Below are 26,076 nucleotides of genomic sequence, written 5' to 3'. Positions count from 1 at the left end.
CTAAGAGACATGGAATTATTTGCTTAATTCTTCACGAAGCTTGGACAGTTTCCTCCCCAGGCTGTTTTTCTCACTTGCACAACATGTGGAAAAGAGAAGCTTTTGGGGTGTTTTTGTTTTGTTTTGTTTGTCTTTTTAGGGCCACACTTGTGGCATATGGGGTTCCCAGGCTGGGGTCTAATCAGAGCTGTAACCACCAGCCTACACCACAGCCACAGCAACACCAGATCCTTAATTCACTGAGCAAGACCAGGGATCAAAGCTGCATCCTCATGGATACAAGTTGGGTTTGTTACCATTGAGCCATGATGGGAACTCCACTTTTGGTTTTTATGGTTTAAATCCTATACCCTGGAGGAGGGAGCATGAGTTTTGAGGGAAACTTTTTTAATAACGGCCAATTTAATGACCTGACATTATAATAGATTGTGTGCTTTAAACATCAGTCTCCAAACATTTTTGCTTGGTAAATCTTGTGAAGAATTTTGAAGAACTGTTCCTCACACATTTTTTAAGGTGACATCAGAAATTCAATAAGTTATTAGTCCAGCAGTTGCACAAGATGTAATTTTTAACATATTGAGTGTTTTGGATGTGCTTTAACTATATTTCATAATGTATCCAGTACTTTGGATTTTTTTCATGATTGCCGACATGGCTCATTTTATGGAAAATATCTGCCATAAAATTGAATTAGTCAAATCGGTCCTTACTGCTAAAAACAAACCAGCCATATCAGGCTTATTTCCTGCCATTTAAAAATCTGACTTCATTTTCAAATCAAATAAACAGGAAAATTAGTTGGATGGATGGTAAATGTGCAAGACATTGTCATTCCATGAGCCTGTTGACCAGGGGAAGTAAGAACGTCTCTTTCATTTCCCTCTGCTCTCAGCTGTGCCTTTTTAAATTGTCCCTTTATTTTGTGTTGCAGAGGTTTTTATACCCAGCAAACTGCACCACGGTGAGATTAGGAGTGGGGAGAAGTACGCCTTTGGAGAACGGGAGCCGGCAGCTGTTATTTAGGAAAGGCAGGGCTACAGAAGTCAGATGCTGTTCTCAGGCAGATCAAGTTTAGGGAAGCAGACATAACGAGGGGTCTAGAAAATGATTTATTTGAAACTGCCATGCCCAAGTCTCCGAGAAAGCCTTTATGTATCCTCAGGGGTGTGCCTGCTGCAGTTTGAGGAGTTCGGCTTTAAAAGATACAGGGGGAGGGGTTTCATAAAAAAAATAAGAAATATTCAGCTCCATTTCATTTCTCTCTCAAACTTATATTTTACTATTTCATTTTTGTGTTAAAATACAGGTAAGGAAAGAAAGATACATGCTAAAATATGCAGATGACTGACAACACTGAGATTATGTCCTTTGGGAGCTGATAGATTGCAAGAACTGTAGCTGGCAGGTGTAACCAGAGGGACCTCGGGGTTAGGAGCTGCAGCACACCAAACTAGGGTCTTCTGTGGGAAGAGGGGAGCCTATTAAGGTTCTCCCTTAAGCCCTTGGAATGTGAAGTTATTCTGTGTGGTGATGGTGATAGTATGGCCCCTGGAGCCACCGTGCCTGGATTCACACTCTGGCTGCTACTTACTAGCTCGGTGACTGTGGACAAGTTTCTTTACCTGCTAGTTACAGTTTCTGACACATGACAGGTGACCTACACGTTAGCTTTGCAGTCTTGAATTTCTTACCTTAGTACGGCTGGAGCTCTCCCCCCAGCCAGTTCTGATGAAGTCCATTGACCAGAGATGTAATTTCAGCCAAACTACAGGCAGTGCAGAAAGAGGCTTATCAGGACCGACATGGGATGCAAAGCTCCGATGAGAAGTCAGTGTCCTTGTTGAACCTATAAAGCTCTAGTTCAGAGTCATCACTCATTAAAATTCCAAGAATGGTACCACACTGCACTCACGTTACACGTGATGTGTTCTTGCTTGAAGACGGTATTCTGAGTTTGCTTTGTATCATGTTAGGGACATTGCCCTCCCTGTGGCTATTGTATTGACAGTGATATTGGCTCTGCGTGGTCTGGACCCCTATATAGCCTTATCTGATTAACGCAGTGCTCTCCTGAGCACACTCCCACCTCCGGAGTCTTCCCCTACAGTAAATTCTCCCTCCCACTGACCAGGGACATTTCTAAATGCAGTCCTTGCCAATTCTCCCTCCTCGGTATCCTCCCGTATCCTCTCATCCCCGAGGTGCCTTCTTTCACAGAACCGCAAGGACTGGCCTGATCCTCTCCCCCTGCTGCCCCTCCCTACTCCCCAACCCCTCCTCATCCCACCCCTCTTCTCTTCAGGCCCCCTCAGCTCTCTCCTGATCAGCTTCATACCATTCTCTTTCCTCCAGGCCAACTCCTGCTTTCTGACCTTGCATGAAGATTGCATCCTTCCTAAAGTCATGCCTGCCCTTGACCCCAGGCAGAATTAGTCATTTCTGCCACCATATCTCCGCAGCATTCTGTCCGTGCCTGTGAGATATGGCGGTTAATGTCTGTCTAGAGCGACCGAGGTACCAGCCACCTGCAGCTGTTAAGGACTTGAAATGCAGATGGTCCAAAGTGAGGTGTGCTGTTCAAAAATAAGAATGTAGGACATTTTTGGAGTTCATGCTGTGGCACAGTGGGTTAAGGATCCAGAGTTGCTGCAGCTGTGGCTCGGATTTGATCCCTGGCTTGGGAACTCCATATGCTGTGGGTGTAACCAAAAAAAGAAAGAAAAAAGAATTTAAGACATTTTTAGTAATAACCGTTATATTGATTACATGTTGAAACAATGTTTTATATATATTGGGTTAACTAAAATATGTTATTAGAATTATTTTCCACTGGTTTGTTTTTGTTTGTTTTTTTACTTTTTAAATGGGACTTAGAAAATTTTCAGCTCCTGAATGTGGCTCATGTTGTATTTCTCCCGCATAGAGCTGGTTAGCTTCTGTCCCTAGGAGGTGTGGGGACCCAGTCTCTGTGCCTTTCATGCCAAGCACAGTGGAACGTGGCCTACCTGTGGGTGACCTCCTGCCTGAAAGAGCCAGTGACCTCATCAGTGCTGCTCACATTTTGTTCATCTGGTCCTCAGTCTCCTTCGCAGTGTTTGCACCCTGTTACTGGATCTTAAGTTCAGATTGTCAAATGCTTCTGTTGCAAAAGGCCGTAGTTCTTGTGGCCCTCCACTGATCCCTTGCACAGAAGATGCTTATATTTGGAGGAGAGGACTGATGGTCCTTGAGCTTCCTGCACCCACCTGGAGGAGGAGGGAATTCAAGTGCAACTCATCTCTGACATGATAGCGGTGCTGGAGGAGCAGGGAGCCCACAGAACCCTAGCTTCCATAGTCTGGTTTGAACCCGTCTAGTTATACTCTTGGTTAAAGCCAGGCTGCAACTGCCAGGCTCCTTCGTCTTTGCCAGCAGGATGGTTCTTCGCTGTCTACCCCTTCTGTTTGGTCTTCCGAATTTCAAGCAGTGTCCCTTAAAATAGATGGCCTTCACGATCACACACTCAGCCAGCAGCGTTTCATTCTGCCGCTTATCCGGTGTGCTTTTACAGGAGCCTATAAAAGTCCTATGAGTTTGCTCTGACATCTTGTTGACAGGGAGGTCTTGTTTGTTGTTATAAATAAGAGCCAGTGTCTCCCGGACACTCCTTACTCTGTTTTAGTGAATGGGAGGTTCCGTCCCTCACCTCTAAAATCTAAAGACAGAGGGGTTGTGAAAAGAGTGAAAGCTGTATGAGTTTGGGCAGAAAAACACCTGAGTGTTGATTGGCTTTTGTGTTCTGGGGCATAATGAGTGAATTTTGGTAAGCACATGTGCATTCAGAGGATGTCATCATTTCACCTTTCCCTTTGTTTGTAGTGGAAAGCCACTTGACTGTTTGATTAAGCTAACTTCTACAATGGGTTTTGCTTTCTTTGCTTTTTTTAAAGGCCGCACCTGCAGCATATGGAAATTCCCAAGCTAGGGGTCAAATTGGAGCTGCAGCTGCAGGCCTTTGCCACAGCCACAGCAATGCTAGATATCCAACCCACTGAGCGAGGCCAGGAATTGAACCCACATCCTCGTGGATGCTAGTCAAGTTCATTACCACTGAGCCACAACAGGAACTCCTCCATGATGTGTTCTGAAACAACTTACCTTGCAAGTCAGAGGCATCAGGTAGTGAAACATTGGATTATGTGATGCAGGTTGGAGGTAGTGGCCCAATTCACTCCCCATCCTGAGCCGCAGCAGTTCTGCCAGGCTGGAGTGTCTGGAGGGAGAGAAAGAAAACTATAACCTCCAGGGAGTTCCCATTGTGACTCAGCGGTTAACGAACCTGACTAGCATTCATGAGGACACAGGTTTGATCCCCGGCCTCACTCAGTGGGTTAAGGATCCAGCTTTGCCGTGAGCTGTGGTGTAGGTCACAGACACGGCTTGGATCTCCAGTTGCTGTGGCTATGGTGTAGACCGGCGGCTGCAGCTTGGATCGATTCCTAGCCTGGGAACCTCCATATGCCATGGGTGTGGCCCTAAAAAGTCAAAAAGACAGGGGGAAAAAAAGCTATCCCTCCATCCTTCTGTGTGTGATGGCAAAGCTCCCTTTATGCTTTCATGAGAAATGAGATAGTGCCCAAACAAAATACATCTCAGCATTCAGGTGACTCTCCAGACAGTAGGCTGTTGAAGAGTCACTGTATTTGTAACACTGTCTAAAAGCTTCTGCAAAGGTTTCTTAAGCCATTCATTATTTAGATAATTCAAAGTGAATGTTTCCGAAGTCCTGCTAAAAATAGGGCCATTTCCCTGTCTGGCCAGTGCTGGTTCCCAATGTGGGCCCCATGCCTCAGGAGGAAGAGAAGATGAGGAAGCTGAGTTTACTGGTTTAGCAGCAAAGCCAAGGTTATTTTTCCATCATGCTCTTTGAGATTGGGAGGTTTGCCTTGATTTGTATTATATGAAGATCTAATCATACCATATCTTTACTCTTAAATTCTTTTTCTGTAGCTTATGTTTTAATTCTTCTGTACTTTTCTTCCATTTGTCTCAAGAATTCTCAATGTAATTTTTTAAGTCACTCCCTAATGATTTCAAGAATAGTGGTAGTATTGGATGTTTTCATCTGCAGAGGTTGAGTAGCTTTTAAACTTGTTATGGTGGCATGCAAAAAAATTAATTTACACCACAACTTAGTATGTGCATTCATATATGTATGTAATTAAGTTTCTTGAAACAGTGCTTACTTACATTTCTTATGAGGCACTGGTATTTTCTGCTCCATTATATTTCATTTGTTTTAATGCATCTTGTGAAACTGCTAGTGAGATTGCAACTCACAGTTTTTTAAAAAATGCTGTCTTTACCAAAAAAAAAAAAAAAAAAAAAATTGGAGTTCCCATCATGGCTCAGCAGAAACAAATCTGACTAGCATCCATGAGGATGCAGGTTCCATCCCTGGACTCGCTCAGTAGGTTAAGGATCCAGCGTTGCCATGAGCTGTGGTGTAGGTCCCAGACTCAGCTTGGATCCTGCATTGCTGTGGCTGTGGCAAAGGCCAGCAGCTATAGCTCCCACTGGACCCCTAGCCTGGGAACCTCCATACGCCGTGGGTGGGGCCCTAAAAAGCAAACAACAACAACAACAACAAACAAACAAACCACTGCCTTAATGTATAGCTCCTATATTGCATGTTGGTCATTTTACTCTCTAAGAATCACCAGTCCTTTCTTACACATTTTTCCTAAAGATGCTTTATGGCCCCAGCTTCACCTGGCAGCACCCCTGACTTCTGGTGCCACATGCACAGAATCCTAGTCTAGCTCATATGCAGCAGCCTCTGTGGTCATCAGTATGGAGTATAATTCAGATCACATCCTTTAAGTGCAATTCTAACCTAAAAGTCTGTGTTGTTTCTTGAATGGATATGTTCTTTAAGAAATTGAGTCTCCTTTGTTTTGTGAGGCCAGCTAAGCCTGGTGTTCACTTCAGTGCTGGCAGTTCTGGCCCCACATGCACAATGGGAAATGCCCCAGGGCTGTATTAGGGTTTCACTGGAGCTGTTGCCATATTCCCCAGGCTTTAGGGTCCAGAGGCATTCCCACATACCTCTCCATGGCCATGGCACGCACTTACCCCTTTCCTTCTTGCTTAAAACAGAAATTCCCTAGTGGCCTGGTGATTAAGGACTTGGCATCGTCACTGCTGTGGCTTGAGTTCAGTCCCTGGCCCAGGGAGTCTACATGCCGCAGGCACTGCCCCTGTCCCTCAAGAAAAGAGAGAGAGAGAACAGTTATTTTAAAATCAGGGAGGGGTGGTCCTGAATGTAGTTAATCATCATTTGGAGCACAAACTCTAAGAGAGAATGTTTGGTGTATTTATTTCACTTTTCCAGTAATGGAATATAGATTTTTGTTTCACCTTATAAGACACATTTCAAGGGCTCCATTTTGCATTGTCATGATGTCGGGAAAAAATCTGATGGCTTGTCAAAAGGGAACATTTATAATTGTGTTTCTAACCTGTACATTTTTGACCTCTAGAATGGCATGACAGGTAATTGAGGCTGAAATTGACAGCCTTTACCACTTAAAAATAAGCACAAGAAGTGCTAGTGTGCACTGTGTGAGTTGAAACTAATTTGGTGTTTGTCAGCTCTTAGGGTTGACATGATGCTTGATGGAAAGAATTTTTGTAATGGAAATTATTTAAAATGATTTGATTAATGTACTTTTATAATATTAGTGCAAGATGTCATCTTGTGGCAGTGATGACCTAAGGATGTAGTGATGGCCTCGTACCTTGTCTCTCCAGGGCCCAGAGGTGGGGATTCTGCCCTCTCAGCACACCCAGGAGTCCTTAAAATACTCCTGCTTTCTCATTCTGGCATAAAGGCCACGCGTAGGCTCTCTAGTCCCACCTAGATCATTTCTGTAGTATCGAAAACACATTTTAATATTGGTGTCATGTCACTAACCTAAATACTTCACATTGCCTGAAATGTCTGTAGTTTTGGCAACAGTGAGATGTTTTGAAACCTAGATCTCACCAACATGTTCCGTTGATTGGTGAATCACTTGTTGAAGCCAATTCTTCTCGACCATGTGCTGTCCTATACACTTGATCCCTATTTTATTTTTAAAATGATTTTGTTACAGTCACCCTTGATGTAAATTTCACTGCCATCTCTTTTAAGTCAGAAAGGTAAATGCTGGGTGGTAGATCAAGAGAGAAGGAAGTACCCTGTCTCCAAAAATTAACCAATACATAATCCATGAACTTGGGATTCTGAAGCAGTATCCTTACTAGACTGAAAGTTCAGGGCCATTTTTAAATAAGTAATTTATAAGATATATTAATAACTAGACTCTATACTCTCTCCCAAGACTCTCAGCTCTCAAGGAGCTCTTTAGTTTATAGCACTTGATCCATAGATAATTGTTTAAAACGTTCCCAACATTTCGTTACGTCTTCTCTTTAACCTAGCCAGCTGTGCCCCCACACCCTCTATGGTCTCAGGTGCCCCTTCCCTGATTGATGGCCTGCTTCCCAGGTCCAAGAGAGGTTCTGCCTCCATTCTTTTAGGCAGCAGTAGATGCCCCACAGAGTCTCAGGTGTACACGACCTTGGGCTCAGTAATCTCCAAGGCAACAGCTGTCTGTGCCTCATCTGGGCCTCTGCCTTCAACCCATCTCCACTGCACTCCTGTGTCAGGCCCTGGACCTTTGTCACTGTTTGTAAAGAAACATGTTTAAGAATGCTGACATGCAGCAAGGAGATGGAAACATTAACCCTTTTCTCTCTTCTCAACAGACACGAGACGACTTCCTGGGACAGGTGGACATACCCCTTAGTCATCTCCCGGTAAGAATGGTTACCTGCTTTACAGTGCATGCTGTGAGCAGCAATTTCTCATTGTCTCCAGTTGTGTGTATTTTCAGGATGGTGTTTCTTCAACACAGTGGAGAAAGCTGAGATGAAACGTGTGCACTCCCCTTCTGGAAAGTAGTCCTTTCAAGGGGATAGGAGCTAGCTTAATTGCAAAATAAAGGCATCTGAACCTCCCAAAGATGCCTATCAATGTCTCCAGCTGCTTTCTCTTCTGCCCTTCAGCTGGTCTTCCTTTGCCATATCGTACAAAACAGCTCCCTCCTTCTGTCAACTCCCTCCTCCTTGTCTCTGGACTGTCCTTGCTTTCAGGTTCATCCTTTGAATCTAATCAATTGTCTGTTCCCTTTGTTTAGAATTGTACATGCTATTTCTCTTGGGCTATATCTGTAAAGGTTTCCCAGACTTTGGTGTATGGCTTTCTCAGCATGGAGATAAAAGATGCTGTCAGTTCTGAGTGAACTTGTCAGCTGGAAACACCCACTCCAGCCTCAGAACTGTGCTGGGTTAGCATGTGTGTTGTTGCTCCTGTTCCCCTCTGCACGGATGAGTAGCACGGCGGTTGGGGCTCTTGACTAATAACTGAGGTTAAAGTGGACTCCCCCCATGTTCCAGAGGCAGGATGGATAGAGTGGAGGACAAGACCTCCCTGGGTAGAAGGTACACAATCTCATGTTCCAGCCCCAGCAGCACAGAGGGACTTAAATTGCACCTAAGAGAGGATAAGTCAAATGTTTCTGCCTTCCAAGGACTTTTTTTTTTAATGCTTTATGCGAGCAAATAGCATAAATAGTCTATAAATGCAAATGACCGAAACCACCTAGTGTGAGCCTATCACTGTGTTGAAACCCTAGTTATTACCATATGTTAAAGATCGAGAACGCCCATGTCTTACCCAGGAAGCTGTCAAGATCTGTTGTGAAGGAATGTGATGGCAAGCACTTTATTCTTATTGACTCAGGGGAGCTATTAAGGAAGAAAGGTTTCAAGCATGTCCCCTTCCAAATGATTGAAAGCAAAAGTGATATTATTAAAATATTTTTGTTTGTTCCTGTTTGAAAACCTGAAGCTCCAAGGTGCCTGTGGAAGGTGCTTGTGTGTGACAGACTGATCCCCTAAACCATCAGAACCTTGGTTCTTTAAAGTCACACTGAGAGCGTATGGATGCCTCAGCCTCGGTGCAGAAAGACTCTTCATGTATTTCTGTGTCCGAAGTCCTTCCGTTTGTGGCCTTCAGGTTAAAGCTGTAACCTCCTTACCTTTTTAGACATGGTTGATTGGTTGGCCAGTTCTCTCACAGGTGTTCCCAGCCACCCTTTTCCCTAACGTAAAAGCCACATCACGGTCAAGGCAAATTCGCTGCTAATGTTCTGTAAGAGGTGTGAGTGAAATTTTTAAACAACGTGGTCCACCAATGCCTTCTAGGAGTGATTGAGTGCAGATTGGTTTTGGAAGGGTGAGTGGAACTCCCAGAATATAGAGGAATGTTCCTCTTCAGAGACCAAGTCAGTAAAGGGGATATTTTACTGGATTTGGGTGGAGGCAAGAGTGAGCTTTCAAAGAAGGAAGTGGTGCCAAGGCTATAGCTAGGATAGGAACCAGCCGGTTAAAAAGTGGAACAGTGAATGTCCAGAGAGGAATGAGTGCTTTCACGGCAGCTGAGCTGGTTGCATGAGGGAGCTTCCCAGCTTTGAATCTGCCCCAAGATGAGCTTACCCTGGAGCGCCCTATCTCCTCCTTAAAAGTGACTGGCTTTGTGGAGCCCACTGCAATCCCCGAGAGGGACCACGTAGGATGCAAAAGGAGAGGTGAATGTGCATTTTTTACCTTCTAGGGGGTGGTAGCTCCCGGCCAGCATCTTCTGAATGGACATAGCTCTGGTCCCAGGATTTGAGGTGCTCTCTTGTGCATATTTGATTATGTTATGAGGACACCCATGGGAAAACGACACAGTTAATTTTATATGATAACACAAGTGTGGACATGTAAAATGGATGTTAGCATTTGGATATATTTTATGGAATAAGTAATGGATGCTCTTTTCTTGATACCTGTATGTCCACTGTCAAGGCAGATTAATTGTATCTATGGCCTAGGAATTCAATATTGGTCAATATCATCAAATTTTAGATAAAAGAACATATACAATGGAATGTTTCTCAGCCATAAAAAAGAATGAAATGCTTTTTGTAGCAACATAGATGGACCTAGAGACTATCATACTAAGTAAGCCAGACAAAGACAAATATCACATGATATCACATATATAGAACAAAAAAAGATATAAATGCTTATAAAACAAAAATAGACCCACCGATATAGAAAACAAATTTGTGGTTACCAAAAGGGAAAGGGAATGGAGGATAAATTAGGAGTTTGCAGTTAACATATACACATACACACTATATATAAAATAGATAACCATCAAGGACCTACTGTATAGCATGAGAAACTATACTCAATATTTTGTAAAAAGCTATAAGAGAAAAGAACCTGAAAATATGTGTGTGTGTGTGGGGGGGGGGTGTAGGTATAACTAAGTCACTGTGCTATACACCTGAAACTAATACAACATTGTAAATAACTATATTTCAATCTAAAAAAAAAAAAAAATCCAGGAGTTCCAGTCGTGGCTCAGTGGTTAATGAACCTGACTAGGATCCATGAGGATGCAGGTTCAATCCCTGGCCTCGCTCAGTGGGTTAAGGATCTGGCATTGCCATGAGTTATGGTGTAGGTCGCAGATGCTGCTCAAATCCTGCGTTGCTATGGGTGTTGGCGTAGGCCGGCAGCTACAGCTTGGATTCCACCCCTAGCCTGGGAACCTCTGTATGCCGCAGGTGCGGCCCTAAAAAGCACAATAAATACATAAATGTTCAAAAATTTTAAAAGTTAATGCAATAATTACAATACCAAAGTGGTCTGATATAAAGTTTTACTACATGCAAAAAAAAAATTAGGGGAGTTGTCTCATTAATAATAAAAGAACTCAGCCATAAAAAAGAATGACATAATGCCATTTGCAGCAACATGGATGGAACTAGAGAATCTCATACTGAGTGAAATGAGTCAGAAAGACAAAGACAAATACCATATGATATCACTTATAACTGGAATCTAATATCCAGCACAAATGAACATCTCCTTAGAAAAGAAAATCATGGACTTGGAGAAGAGACTTGTGGCTGCCTGATGGGAGGGGGAGGGAGTGGGAGGGATCGGGAGCTTGGGCTTATCAGACACAACCTAGAATAGATTTACAAGGAGATCCTGCTGAATAGCATTGAGAACTTTGTCTAGATACTCATGTTGCAACAGAAGAAAGGCTGGGGGAAAAATGTAATTGTAATGTATATATGTAAGGATAACCTGACCCCCTTGCTGTACAGTGAGAAAATAAAAAATAATAATAATAATAATAAAAGGTAGTGGGGAGTAATGTGATGGTAAAATTGCTGGCCCACCCAAGGCTTCTCAAGGTTTAAGGAATCAGATTGGGTACTTGGTTATTAACTTTATACAGTACCATTTGCTGATGGAGAATTTATTCCTTTTTTTGTTTTGTTTTGTTTTTTGTTTGTTTTGGCTTTTTGTTTTGTTTTGTTTTTGGCTTTTTAGGACTGTACCCACGGCATATAGAGGTTCCCAGGCTAAGAATCAAATCGAAGCTGTAGTGAGGTCAGGGATCAAACCTGCGTCCTCATGGATGCTAGTCACATTCGTTTCCACTGAGCCATGACAGGAACTCCCGAATTTATTCCTTTAACAGATGTTTGCTGATAGACAAGATTCTAATCTCTGGGGAAGGATCAAGTGAAACAGGTTCCTCCCTTGTGGCTTATGGCTTAGCAGGGCCACCAGTGTCACAGCAGCTGCATGTGGTTGTTGAGTGAAGTGTGGCTGATGTAACTGAGGAACTGAATTTATCATTTTATTTCATTTTAGTTAAAATTTATATTTAAAAAGCCACAGGTGGCAATTAGCACCATTTTGGATGGTGGAGGTGAGATCAGAACAGAGTTCCCTGGCTTAGTTGAAAAAATATATGACTCTGGATTCCCTTTTCCTGAGATGGTAATTCTGGCTATTGGAGGGAACTAGAGGTGGAGGAATTCCCAAACCACCCCCAGTTTTACTTGGTGCTTTTTTATCAGCTTTTTTCCCCTGAGCTGTTTCTCTAAAGTTCTACATATTTAATGTACTAAGAATATTTAATAACAGACTAGGCCCAGGAGTTCCTGTCATGGCTCAGCAGAAATGAATCTGACTAGCATCCATGAAGACACAGGTTTGAACCCTGGCCTCAATCAGTGGGTTAAGGATCCGGCTACACCATGAGCTGTGGTGTAGGCCGGCAGCTACAGCTCCAATTAGACCCTTAGCCTTGGAACCTCCATATGCCCAGGGTGCGGCCGTAAAACACCAAAAAAAAAGAATAGGCCCAGAAATTTGGAATCATAGAAGAGAAGTAATCTCTTATTACTATCTTTAAAATCTACATTAGCTAAGTTCCTGTCGTAGCTCAGCAGTAACGAACCTGATTAGTATCCACGAGGACACAGGTTCAATCCCTGACCCCACTCAGTGGGTTAAGGATCCGGCGTTGCTGTGAGCTGTGGTGTAGGTCACAGACGTGGCTCAAATCTCAAGTTGCTGTGGCTGTGGTGTAAGCCAGCAGCTACATATCCAATTCAACCCCTAGCCTGGGAACCTCCATATGCCTCAGGTGCAGCCCTAAAAAGCGAAAAAAAAAAAAAAAAAAAAAAAAAAAACACCAAAAAAACTACGTTAGCAAAATACCTAATTTCTTATGCCTCCATGTTGATATGTGTACACACTTACTACAAGATATTTTAAGCTTCATCTTGTTACCCCAAGATAGTATGAAGCATTATTCCTTTAGAAAAGAATCACATCTGCCTTGATTCTGGTCTAAGAAATTCCCAGCATTTGAATGAAGCTCTTTTCTAAATCAGGAGCTTGATGGAGAAGATTTAAGACTGCAAAACTAGTAGATATGACCTATCGTTAGAAAATTATTTCTAATAATTTAAATATTCTATTTTGTGGGGTTTTGGTGTCTCCTTTTGTTTGTTTTGTCTTTTGTCCTTTTAGGGCTGCACCTGCAGCACATGGAGGTTTCCAGGCTAGGGGTCTAATTGGAGCTGTAGCTGCCAGCCTACACCACAGCCACAGCCAGTGCAGGATCCGAGCCATATCTGTGACCTACACCACAGCTCACAGCAACATCAGATCCTTAACCCACTAAGCAAGGCCAGGGATCAAATCCGCAACCTCATGGTTCCTAGTCTGATTCATTTCCACTGCGCCACGACAGGAACTCCCTAGTGATTCCTTTTGGAAAAAAAATAGCTTAGACTTAATAATTGAAGTTTGCTGAAGAACCTTTTTCCCTTGTTGCAATTCTAGAGGCCTCTGGGTGCAGTTGCTGATGGATATTGGCATTTGCAGTGTAAAGCGTGTTTTAAGTTTTTAGGAATGGCTCTCCTAAGCTGTCTTTACTTGCAGCTATAAATTCCGTGACCCTGAGAACGTACCAGGAAGACCAGAAGGTCAAGGTGACCCTCCAGTTGAGGCGCAGACCGTTCCATGGGTGCCCATGAGAATCTCAGTTTGTGCACACAGGTCCTCCTTGGCCCACTGCCTGGTGTTAGGTCCCTGGATAATTAATTGGGTGCCCTGCTGGGCCTTGTGGGCCCTTGGAACAGTCCAGGTTGGCGTTCTACCAGGAAATGGGGCAGGGAGGGCTGTGTGAAGCTGGGGTGTGCTCTGCGTGTTAGAGACTCCTTCCGTTATGATCCACAGTGACCTGAGGAGGCCAATGTCAGCCCCGTGTTGTCTGTGAAACAGGAATGAGTAAAGAGTGATAATGAGAAAAAAAAATAAACTTCTTTTAACCCCTTTGGTCATGGATTCCTCATTAGCAGATGCTTCCAGATGAAAGAAAATAATTTTAGAACTGTCATTCACTTTGATTCTTGGCTCTCAGACCAGTTCTCCAAGTTTTATTTATGGAAGAAAAAGGATAGGGTTAGGATCCAAAGAGTTTAGAATGGAAGGGCTCTCTGTTTCCTTTGCTTCTGTTCCAGGTTTGCCTCTCGTCTTTAATATTTTTTTCCATTTTATTTATTTTTATGTGTAGGGGTGAGCAAAAGAGGAGGAGGGAACGGGGACAGTAGATACGGTTAGTAGTCTGACCTTTTATGCAGATCTGAGAAATAAAAAAACACTGATTCATAATCATGGCCATCTCCAAATGTCAAGCTTTAAAAGGTCTCTCAGGAATAGTTGGCTCGGGGCTTGGAGATGGGCAGGTTGCCCTGGTAACCTTAATAAGTTAGTAAGCCTTTCTGGACCTCTGTTTTTTCACCTATAAAATGAGGGCATTCGCATAGATGATACCAGGTTTCCATCCAGCTCTGTGAAACAGCATCTTAGCTGTCCCATGGCTTCACTAAGTAGAGGCCTGACAACCGTGATGACATATGTGTTACCAGGGAGATTCAGGCAGCACATTGCCCTGGAGGCGTGTGGAGGAGATGGAGACTGTATTTTAGGAAGGGAGCCCTACCAGCCTGACGTCTGTACTGCAACTGAAACAGCTCCTCTATTTTAGTGTTTTACAGTGTGCAACACCAAAAGTGAACTTGGCTATAACAGCCCCATGCTTACTGACGTTTTTTAAAAAATCCTATCATTTTCACATCTGTTTAAATTCTGTATATCATTGCCCAAAAGTTTCATGTAGTATTTTATGACTTGTCTTTAATAATTACTTAGAGACAAAAATAACTTTGACTTGTATTAACAACAGAATGATGTTTCTGACAAGTGTTTGCCTTTCGTGCCCCTGAAATTTTTCTTACTCCTTAAGTCAGTTGTATCTTCCCTGTCCTTTGAGCCTCCAGCACACTCACCCTCTACCCAGATGCAAAACCTCTGTGTCGGTGGGAAACACCCTGGGGTAGAGAGAGCTATTGTCAAACTATGAATTTATCCTGTTTAGCCAAGGCAATCAGGGTTAACTTGAGTTTCAGTTTTCCTGCAGTAAGGCGTTGCTGGGGTGGTGGTGATGTTATTTGGCACCTTAATTGTACTTGCAGGTAACTCAGATAATGAACACCCCTTTTGTAATTCTGGCTGATACCAGGGTGATGGTTCCCTCTCACGTGTGCAGAATTCCATATCATTGAGCTTAGAGGGACCTCAGGAGACCATTTATCCACTCCCTGTATTTTACAGGTGAGGCCCCTTGGGCCCAGAAAGGGAAGTGACCAGACTTTGGGTCTTCAGCATTGATTTGGTGTCATCCAGGACCAGGGGGCAGAGGGGCTCAGGCTAAATCTTGGGTGCTTTCGGCAGTTTCATCCCGGTTTCAAGTCTAGGGTCCTGATAAGGCCATTCCCCTCTACTTGCCCACAAAGTTATTTATCTCATTGCATATATGTCAGAGTAATTGCAGTTCTGCCTAAGGCAACTCATCTTTTTAAGATGTAATTGCCAGGTAACCAGAAGATTTTCTTTTGAATGCTCGTGGCCTGGGACAGGAGCTAGTGGCCTCTATTTCAGCCAGGAATACTGTTAGCATCGACCTGTTTGAGATGGCTTTCTACCAGGTATGCTCTCAGTGCTGTCCTGGGAGTCTCCCCTGCACTTTTCTCCAGGGAATAGGATCAGGCAGGAACCTGAACAGTGGCAAGAAGAATCCTGCTGTTATCTGTGAGATCACTGCCTTGTTCACACTGGAGAATCTCCAAGGAGGTGACTTTTCAGTTGTTAATGCCCTGCCTTTATTGCAGAGCACTGAGTTGACAGTAATCACAAGTGACCTAAAAAGGTAGAACTGACTGATGATGCTAATGGCCAGCATTTGTTAAGTGTGGCAGGAACCCTCGTGAGGTCTTCATATGTACCGGGTTAATCAATCATTAAACCATTAACTGATTAGTTTAATGGTCACACACAACTTCTGAGCAAGATCCTGTTATTGCCCCACTTTAAAGATGTGGATACCGAGGCACAGAGAGAAAAGGAACTTGCCCTTGGCCACATGGTTCTGTAAGTAATGAAGCCTGGACACAGACCTAGGACATCTGCCTCTTGATCTGTGTGGTGATGTCATTTCAATTATGTATGTATGGATAGTTCCATTTTCAGAGTCCCTGTAAGCTGGGTGTTTCTTTGTTTTGTTTTTTCTGTCTCATTTTACTGCCTTAGAACAGTCTAGAGAATGTAACTAACTTTCTTGACTGATGGTGAATTTTCATGGCCTCGGGGGATCAGGCAGGTAAGTTGGCTACTTATACAGGTGTTCTTGGTGCCAGGGAATGCTCTTGGCACCAAGAATACAGTGAAGACCCAACTTAAATCTCTGATCTCATGAGGTTATACTGTGCAAGTGAAGGCTGATAAAGCAGTAAAAATAAAGGAGCAATATAATTTCAGGTGGTGAATTGGGGGGACATCAATCAGGATGCTTTGATAGAGGATGATAAAGGTAGGCTAATGGTGGTGATTTAGGATGCAGTGTCTGGGGATGTGACCTGGGATCTCAGATCTAGGTGGCAAAGTGGAGACCACTGTGACCGTCCGGAGCCGGGGTGTCCAGCAGAGGGACCTGCTGGGGCAGGATTAGATGGGATGCACACAGGACCAGTGAGGTCAGGATGGGTGGAGTGAAGGGTAACTGGAGAGACAGGTTCATAGTGAGGTTATAGGTCATTAAGAACCAGATCATGTTTAACCTTGTAGGTCCACAGGAAACAATTTTCATGCAGCATATTTTAAGCAGAGGAGGAGGCTATTGAGAGTTTAAAGCAGGGAATGACATAAACGGATAATGTTTCAAATATAAATGCATACAGACACATACACTTCTGATATATAATAAATTATGCTGTGGCTTGTCTCTCTTGCTTCAAAAGTAAATATTTTACATTGTGTTCAGTTAAAGAGACTAGTATTTAAAGTTTTAATGCATGGAGTATTTTTAAATTAGTGAAATAGTAATGTTTATTTTTCTAATTTCCTACTACTGGCTTTGACCAGTTGATTTTGCACAATAAAATGAATGCTGTTTGTTGTTTTTTTGTTTTTTATGAATAGCACAAGTACATTCATAGCTTCATGAAATAAGTACCAGCAAAGACCGATTGATGATGCCACCCAGGACAGTCTCTGGAGGAGATAACATTTATTGTCTTAGGCTGATGGCGTGATATTTTAGTGTTTAAAAGTCAAGTAAAATTGCCTTCACAGATTGATCTTGTATAGTTTCCTCTTAGCTCCATTATTAGGTTTCTTCTGTCATGGTGACAAGCAGGCTCCAGTGACCACTGGTTCTCTGAAGTTAATCAGCACCATGAGATTGAGGCCGGCACCCAGCAGTTAGAAATTATACTTGGCAGTGACCGACTATAACTTTGTCAATTGTCTAAGGCTGAGGTTGGCTCCTAAAAATGGATGTTGATAGTGACATCTAGTGGATCTTGAGTAGATAAAGTTCTGTGACCTATGAAAAGGTGTCATTAATTGTCAAGTCCTGGGTGAGGAACCAACCCCATTTTGGCCGCGCCCACATCCTGAAACACAGAAACCTGTTCTCTGTGATCCAGTTTGTTGTAAATGTAAAGTGAAACTTTCTGGAGTATTGAAACTTACTTTTTCTTCCTCTAGACAGAAGACCCAACCATGGAGCGACCCTATACATTTAAGGATTTTCTCCTCAGACCAAGAAGGTGAGGCCTTAAGATGCAGATGTTCTCTATCCTTTGGCCCTTGGTTTTCTCGGAGGGAGACTTCAACTTCTCCTCCTAGTTCGTCTTTTTAAAAAGTCATCAGTATGAACCATTGTAAAGATGTAACCAAGTCCTATCCTTTATAACCAATTTTCTTCCATCATACAGTCATAAATCGCGAGTTAAGGGATTTTTGCGATTGAAGATGGCCTATATGCCCAAAAACGGAGGTCAAGATGAAGAGAACAGTGAGCAGAGAGATGAAATGGAGGTAGGCTATGGTGCTCAGGCTGTGGTCTGTTTTCTTTCCTTAAGAGCGTATTTGATATTTTACTTTACGACTTTATAATTTGGAGTTCCCTGGTGGCTCAGTGGGTTAAGGGTCTGGTAGTGTCAATGCTGTGGTGCAGTTTCCATCCCTGGCCCAGGAACTTCCACATACCAGGGGCGGACTTTATAATGTATGGAAATGAAAGTTTATAAAGCTTAAATATGAAGAAACTTAAATGTGTCCATGAATCCATGTCTTTGACAGATCTACCAATGTATTTTCAGCAAAAGACATGAACTTTTTATGTTACAGCACTCATAATTGAGGAGGTTTCTCTCTAATAAATGCTATACCCTTGTTTTGTAAACAACCCTACTGCTATGTGAAATTCTCCCCACGTATTCTCTTATTTCCTTGGACTTTTTCAGCTGTCAGTTCCTTTTAGCACTTGGAATTGCTTCAAAGTGGATAAAATGATTTAGAGACTCTCATCCACATTTCTTACTCATTTGGCCTGCAGGTGATAGCGTGCATTAGGTTAGGAAAGTTCTCCTCCAGAAATGCCATTTCAAAATTAGCCGTCCAGAGGAATTTTCTTTTGTTCCCTCCAGGCAAGGCCACCTTTTAATTTTCTAGTCACATACCTGTGCTGTGGGTCCTGTGATACCTTCCTGGCACAGGCTTTGGACGGAGCTGTTCCGTTAGACAGATTCGCTTCTGAAAATGTCTGTGTACAAGACCTCTCTCTGGCTTGTTTGCACATCTGTTTGCAGCTGTTGCATATACATGATGTGTGAATAAGGCATTATGGGCAAGTTAATCGAGCCCCCCCTCAGACCAGGAGGTCATATTTCCAGGCAGTTTTTCACGTGCAGGCTTTTGTCTCCCTCTCTGTGAGAAGCCGTCTTGAATGTTAAGATTCCATAAGCACATTCACAGGTTTTTATCTCAAATCCAAGGAATTTTTTTTAACACTCTTCCAGCCTTCCAACTACAGTGACCAATGAATTAACTGAATTTTCCAGTGACTTTACTAGGGGACGTTAGGAAGGAATACCTAATGCCAAAAATATGTATGCAGAAAAGCACCTCTGACTCTGGTACTGTGAAGCTTGTTGAGGCGGCGGCAGCAAGCAGGGAATGGCCGAGTGGGAAACGGCAGCTTCCAGGCTTCTCTGGCTCCTGTGCCTGTGTGTCCTCGCTGCAGAGGGGGAGCGGCAGCGCCCTGGGCCTCCTGGTCGCCAGGCCACAGTTTCTGTTAGGACGCACGTGCGGCATGGCTCATCTTCCAGCTCCCTCTTACCTTATGGAGGTGTTGAAAAGATGACAGCTGTAGCCTGACCCATATCATTGGCATGGCTTTCTACAGCCCTGGAGGCCTTCGGGTCAAAATAACAAACACGAAATATGGAAAGAGTATAATGTGACTTAGGTAACATGACAAACCATGCGTATTCTCATCCGCCTTGCACCCTGCAGTGCAGTCACGGTAGAAGACAGCGCAGCTCCCTGGCCGTGGCTCGGAATATTTTCGAGACTCTCCTAGAATTGATTTTTTTTTTTTTTTTCCTGTATGTTGGGAATTTCTTTAAAATGTGGCGCACGAAGCCACTGCCAGAGCCAGAGAGCAGAGAAGCAGGGGCGCAGAGCCAGCATGCACGGTAGCTGCCCCCTCCTCGTGTCTGAGAAACCAGCCTGACGATCTCCCCTCTGTTATTCCGCAGCCGGGGTGGGAAGTTGTTGACTCGAATGACTCGGCTTCTCAGCACCAGGAGGAGCTTCCTCCCCCACCGCTGCCCCCTGGGTGGGAAGAAAAAGTGGACAACTTAGGTCGTACTTACTACGTCAACCACAACAACCGGACCACCCAGTGGCACCGACCCAGCCTAATGTGAGTACCACCCATGGTCAGGGACATGTCCTCACGCCCTGCAGTCAGGTGCCCACACGGCAGCTCTCTGGGACGAGGTTGGGAAGTAAACCCATCCATAGGAGCACGTGGTTGTGCAGAGCAACAGGATTCCTCTTCATTTAGTTAGGGAGCCTCTCAGAACTTGTAGAGTATCTAGAACTCCTGCCTTTGTATCATCAAGTTCTCCTGTTGTAAATGTGCACTGATTTTTGTATGTCTTCTTTATAAAGGTGTGGGGGATATAAAGCAGAGGTTATTTTTCCTGGGCTTATCTTAGGTGTGGTGATTCTATCACTTCCCCTTTCAGCTTCCTCTCCTGGCTAACCCAGAGTGGAAAACAGCAAACATATCGGCTGTGCAGTTTCCTTATGAAGTTTTGGGATTTTTATTCTGTGATCACTTGATTTAGAAATGCCAAATTTTTTTTTTTTTTTTTTTTTTAGGGACTTTTTAGGGACGTTTCTATATCACCCCCTTCATATAATTACAAACACATGGGAGGGTTGCAAACTCACAAATAGTAATTACTGTTTATTCTAATCCCTCACTAGCCTCAGGGATACAGTGAATTGATTATTGTTTTGTTCACTTAGCAATTTTTGGCTTAATGATAGCAATAAACACTAGTTAAACCTCAACTTTTATTTTAAAAGGATTTGAAGCAGCTTGTTTTTAAATGATAGTATACAGCAAGACTTCAAACTGTTAATATACTATAAAAGGCAAAACCAAAATAGTAAAGGTAGAAAAGGAAAAATTATCCTGGAAATCATGAGCTCCCTAGCAGCCAAGACTAGGAGGTAATTATAAATTGTGTGATTTTCAACATGTAATAAATGCAAGTATTTTAGGTGAAATAATTTTCCCTTTAGCCCAGACTCTGAAGGAAATTTTCCAATGATGGTTTTTAAACAAGTGATATTAGCAACGTGATAGCTCCTATCAGTAACCCTTTTATCTTTAGAAATTAGAGAGTATGCATCAGTCTGTGGGGTGGGAAAGGTGGCAGAGAAGTCTGCTCGAGGTTTTTTTTGATCTAGAGAAAAAGTTTGCAGAATCTGCAACATTGAATAGCCAGTTCTTCCTTCAGCCCCTCTGTGGGTTCTCATGAATATCAGCCATTCTTGGTCAGCTTTTGGACCACAAGGCCATCAACCCCAGCTCCTTTTCCCAGGATAGCTTACATGTCCCAACGTCCAGATAATACTGAACTTGTCTTTGTTATTTTTCCCCATAGAAATATAAATGGAAAATGATTTTGTTGATTCTTTTTATTTTAGGAATACCTGAAAACAGCACTCACCATAGTGTCATGTGACCTCTGTAGGAAAGTGACCACTAGCAGCTCACAAAGAAAGACTGGCCAATAGATATATAAAAAAATGTTCCCCTTCATTAATAGTTATACAGACTGAAGTCTATATTTGGGGGATAAATGGGGACAATTGCTACTTTTTCTGTCTCACACAGTTATGAAACTTTGAGAGGGAATTCTTGTGAGAATTCTTCATGTTTTTTTTTTTAAAACATACCACCTTCAGTGTCCTGAAGAACTAAACTGAAACACAAGCTGTAACTTGTATAAAAGCTGGCTCGTCAATAGTCTAGAAACAGCATGGGGAAACTGTGGCTCCTAAGTCTAGTTCAGGCTCACATGTACTTTAGGAGGAAGTCAGTGGCATGACTGTTCCCAGCAGCAAGGCCGTTGAGCGAGGAAGGATCTCAACTCCAGGTGGAACTTGAGGGATGCCCCTTTCCAGCAGGCGTGGCTCCTAGAAAGCAACGAAAAGCTAGAAGAGGAATTGTGTTTATTAGAATGAGAGTCGAGTTATTGTTAGGTCAGTTTCCACAATAACCTCTCCATCCTCTCTGAACTGTTTGAGAATCAGAATTCTTAACTTTATTTGGCTTGACCAGAAACCCTCAAGCCGTTCAGATTATTTTAAAATGTTATTTTAATTCAGATGTTCTTTTCTTTTCAAAATTCAGTTTTCACAAAATACCACAAGTGCTCTTGGGGTGGGGGGGGATTGATATTTAGAAGTGTCTTTATTGAAAGGCTGTATCTGACGGAGTCAGTTAGTGAAGTGCTTATCACTAAACAGAGAATTCTGAACTCTCCTGGAGACTCTCATTTCTTAGCCAGGTTGCTACAGACTTGTGCTCTGAACTTCAGCCCCTGAAAAATCCTCATCAATATCCCAGTTCCCTTGGGCTGTTGTTACAACTTCCTTTTCACCCGGTCTCCTGCTACCCTCAGTCTTAACCACAGAGTGGCCTGATCATGCTTAGCTGCTTTCTGATTACTTTCTCTTCTTCTTGGCCCCATGGATGTGCTAAACCCCTCCTCCTCCTAAAAAAACAAAACTAGAACGTGCCGATTCCCCTGGCACCCTTCAGACCGGAGAGAACTGTGTGCCTGATCTCTGAAAGCCGTGTGCCTTCTCGTCAGGACACAGATCACCTAAAACTCCTAACTGCCTGTATGAGCAGGGGCTGCGTTTTCTTATTCACAGGCCAACCCCTCGCACCTGGCACAAGGTAGGAGCTTTTAACTGAGTGAATGGCTACAGTTGATTCACTTCTGAAAGTGGCTGTAGATCCATGGTTTCGTGACTTGTCCAGGCCTGGCCCAGAGCTTTAGAAAGGAAGGCGACCACAGAACACGCCCCAGCCTTTTCAAGTCAGATGGTGGCTTTGAAAACACCTCGAATTTTAAATTTGTCCTTATCCTATTTAAATGTAAACTCTTCACTGCAAAAAGCACAACTTTAAAAACATTTAAGACTGTAAATGAAGATGAACTTGTTAAACACTTAACGTTAACTCTTGTTAGTACTTATCTTTCTAAACCACTTTATACATCTTCTCTTTTCTCAGCAGTAATTTTTAGATACTTTAACAATTTATAAGATAATTTATAGTTATTCTAGGTAATGCAGGTCATCATTAGTCACTGATGTGAGTGTAAATGATCGCACACACTGATCCTAATTGGCACTGAATTTGACAAACTTACAGTTTTTATCTTTATTAATTCATATTTCTCATGAAAGTCAAATGAAGAATGCATCTGTAAAATTAAGGACTGAAGAAAATTGAAATAGCCATTTCTTAAATTCTTTCCTTGCCTCCAATAAAGTCATTTTTCTGTTTTAATCTGTCAGCTCAGACACACTGTTAAATGTTCGTCTTTCCATTAGTGACCATTTAAACTTCGTGTCAGTTTCAGCACCCCTCTCATTCAATTGCTCGGTGCCAAAGGCCTCCCCTGTGTGAACATTTTCATTTTACCACTGAAAACCAGAGAAGCCCGGGTTGGAATTTTGAAATCACAGATATCTTTCTTTATGCTATTTAGTTGTTTCTGTTTCACATTGATTGCTAATTATTTGAGCATGTTGGATAAGGAGGATTAGCATAATTGATTTTTTAGCATAATTGATTTTAAACGCCCCTTTTTAAAAAAGTTCTTCCAGAATAGTGAAATTTTATATACACTTGAGAGAGAGAAAATGCAGACATGGTAACATTAAAACCTTATTCTTTTCAACCTCTCCAAAGTCCCAATTCAAGTATGTGGTATTGGCACATAGCATGCATATAGTCACTCAGTATTGACGACGTGACAACTGACATTTCAAATGAAGATTTAAAATTTTGATGAAACACTCACATATGCAGTATTTTTAAGAAAGGCCAATTATTATAAAGTGAAATTGAATGTCATAAAGAAAAATCACTGCAGCAGTGTAAAATCATAAAGATAATGTTACATTTTTTTAATATATCAGGAGACTTATTTTTTTTCTCATTCCTTTTTGATGGCTTCAAAAATAGTATTAGTACATTTGTGTGTCCCTTGGTTTTAATTTTTCTCTGTGACTTTAATTCTGTCATTTTGTTCTGAGGGTCCCCCTGTTTAATGTATTGTTTTTAGTCTAGTTATAGTTTAATGTATCTATAACATAGGCTGAAAATATAGTTCTGTTAGAGTTCAGAAGTTCATGTGTTGGGTGTATAGATATAGTAAAACATCATTAATTCAGATTTTAATAATTATCATTTTAATGTGGATTAAATATACGCTTACCTTCATACTACCCCTTTACCAGTGAAGTTAAAGAATGTAAAGATTTTTGGTGAAAATATTTAAACTATCTTGGAAACTGGTGTTCAAGAGTCATCTATTTATTTGCAAACAGTGCTTCTTATTGCAGACTATTCACTGTTACAGTTTGGGGTGGGGGGTACTGTATAAGTTAGTCTGAGACAACATTAGAATGTTTTAGGACCTATATTTTAGAAAGAATCTATAATGAAGGCCCTGATGAATACTGGATTTCAATTAGTTTGAAATAATGTTTTCCAATATTTTGAGATATTAACTTGCAACATCACTTTTGTTAGCTGCATATGGTATCTTATTGGGAGAGTCTATAAGAGTTTTCTCTGAAGAACAGTTTGACATTTAAACTTCTACTCTAAAAGCCTCCAAGTAGTATTCCTCCCAAAAGAGAATTACCTGTAATTTACTGCAAAAGTTTTGAAGATTGAATTGATACTTAAGATCCTGAACTAAGAGAAATATATGACCAAAAAAAAAAAAAAAAAAAAGTTGCAGCATTCCTCAAGTCCCACTTGATTTGGGAGATTATTGCCTGATGTTTGTATGAATTTTGAAAAGGAGTTTAACAGGAAGAAAGCAGTGTTATGATTCTGAGAATCTGTCAAAATGAGACCCACAGCCACCAAAAAAGTTCTTGTTGGGTCATGAGTGCTTCCCTCCAGAGCCCAGGTTTGAGTTTAGACTATGTGCTCACTGGTTAATTGTTAATGACCAGAAGTTGCTGTTCTGTGGTTGCTAGACCCTAGAGGGGTCGCCACTGACTGGCCACAAGTGTGAGCTTACCTGTCACCTCTTTCGAGGAGCCTCATTTGTCACCAGGGCCAATGGATGGAGGATTTTGATTTCTCTTCTTCCCTAAATACTAAAGTACATGCTGCAGCATATGCCTGAAAGATACACAAGATGTTGTGACTGATGCCTTTAAAAACTGTATTTATTTCAGTGAAATGAACCTAGAAGTAAACTTTACCCAAGACAGGTGGAAGGTTCTCCTATTTAATAGCCAGTTGAGTGTCAGTGTTTAGCATAAGATCGCAGACCCTGTATGAGGTGCCAGGCCCTTGGTAAGCATAGGGCTGGTGTCAAAGGGCCAGGTATCAATTCCAGTTCTTCTGTCTCCCGTGCTCGCCCTGCGCTACTAGGGATGTGTCCTCTGAGTCCGACAGCAACATCCGGCAGATCAACCAGGAGGCAGCACACCGTCGCTTCCGCTCCCGCAGGCACATCAGCGAGGACCTGGAGCCCGAGCCCAGCGAGGGCGGAGACGGCCCTGAGGTAGGACCCCTCTCTGCCCCACGTCCCTGAAGCTCCTCTTCTCCGAATTCTCCATATTGACCCTGTATCATCATTTCTGATCTCAGTAAACACTGTCTTAAAAGATTTATGGTCTCATGGTTGACCGTCAGCATATTTAATAATCCACAAAATGCTTATAGAAACCATCTTTGATGAATACACCTATCTACACCACTAACCACTGCAAAAGGGAATGACGTTATTGTTAGTGTGGAGATCTTAAGGTATATTCCCTTCATACTTTATTATTCCACAGAGTCTAACCATATCTTATTAAAACGGCAACAATGGTTATCTCTGAGCAGTTGAAGGGACCCTGTTGCTTGTTTGGGTACCAGATATAAGTTTCTACTGAGTAGTTTTGACATCATGAAAGAGATTTATTACCAAGAAAATACAAATGTGGGTGAACAGAAATGTTTATAGGTTTCTCCTTAAATGCTTATGGTAAATTTCTGAGGAAGAAATATATATACATTGAACAACAAATTAGCAGTTACCGTGACTTCCATGCTGCCTTAACAGTTCTGCTTACTTATTAGAAGCCCATTCTCTGTAAGCATTGTGTTAGGAAGATCATTCACAAAATGTTTCAGTGATCAAAATTAGAAAAGCAGGATTGATTCTGTAATAATTCACTGAAAGTTACTTTATACGAGTATTTCCTTACAGTTTATAACATCTCTGCTGATTTCATTGTGAATCCTCAGCATTTAGAGTAAAAGAAAATCCGTGAAAATCACAAATGAATTCCTGAGCATATTGTTTAACCATGCAGGTACTAACAGGTACTAGAAGGAAGCCACTGCTTAGAGAAGTGCTCTTATAAAGGGGTTAAGAG

The 26,076-nt window shown here is 42.2% G+C and overlaps 1 protein-coding gene across 50 annotated transcripts in view; it reads left to right on the top strand.

Annotated features, from left to right (window-relative positions):
• The window catches only part of NEDD4L (NEDD4 like E3 ubiquitin protein ligase), a 374,906-nt gene that overhangs the window by 279,644 nt on the left and 69,186 nt on the right, over positions 1-26,076 (top strand). For all 50 annotated transcript variants that reach the window (XM_084978078.1, XM_084978178.1, XM_084978097.1 and 47 more), the window contains 5 exons: positions 7,795-7,845; positions 17,566-17,627; positions 17,796-17,898; positions 19,623-19,789; positions 25,082-25,214. In XM_084978078.1, coding sequence (XP_084834204.1) covers positions 17,581-17,627; positions 17,796-17,898; positions 19,623-19,789; positions 25,082-25,214 — 450 coding nt within the window. In that variant the 5' untranslated portion in view covers positions 7,795-7,845; positions 17,566-17,580. The remainder of the gene's footprint in view (positions 1-7,794; positions 7,846-17,565; positions 17,628-17,795; positions 17,899-19,622; positions 19,790-25,081; positions 25,215-26,076) is intronic.

Source organism: Sus scrofa, chromosome 1, assembly GCF_054392235.1.
Source record: "Sus scrofa isolate SSC_HxYL_T2T_F1_AM1 chromosome 1, Sscrofa_HxYL_maternal_Yorkshire_Landrace_v2.0, whole genome shotgun sequence".
In the NCBI taxonomy this organism is placed as follows: domain Eukaryota; kingdom Metazoa; phylum Chordata; class Mammalia; order Artiodactyla; family Suidae; genus Sus; species Sus scrofa.
The sequence above is the reverse complement of the archived record's forward strand: the minus strand, read 5'-3'. Positions and strand labels throughout refer to the sequence as shown.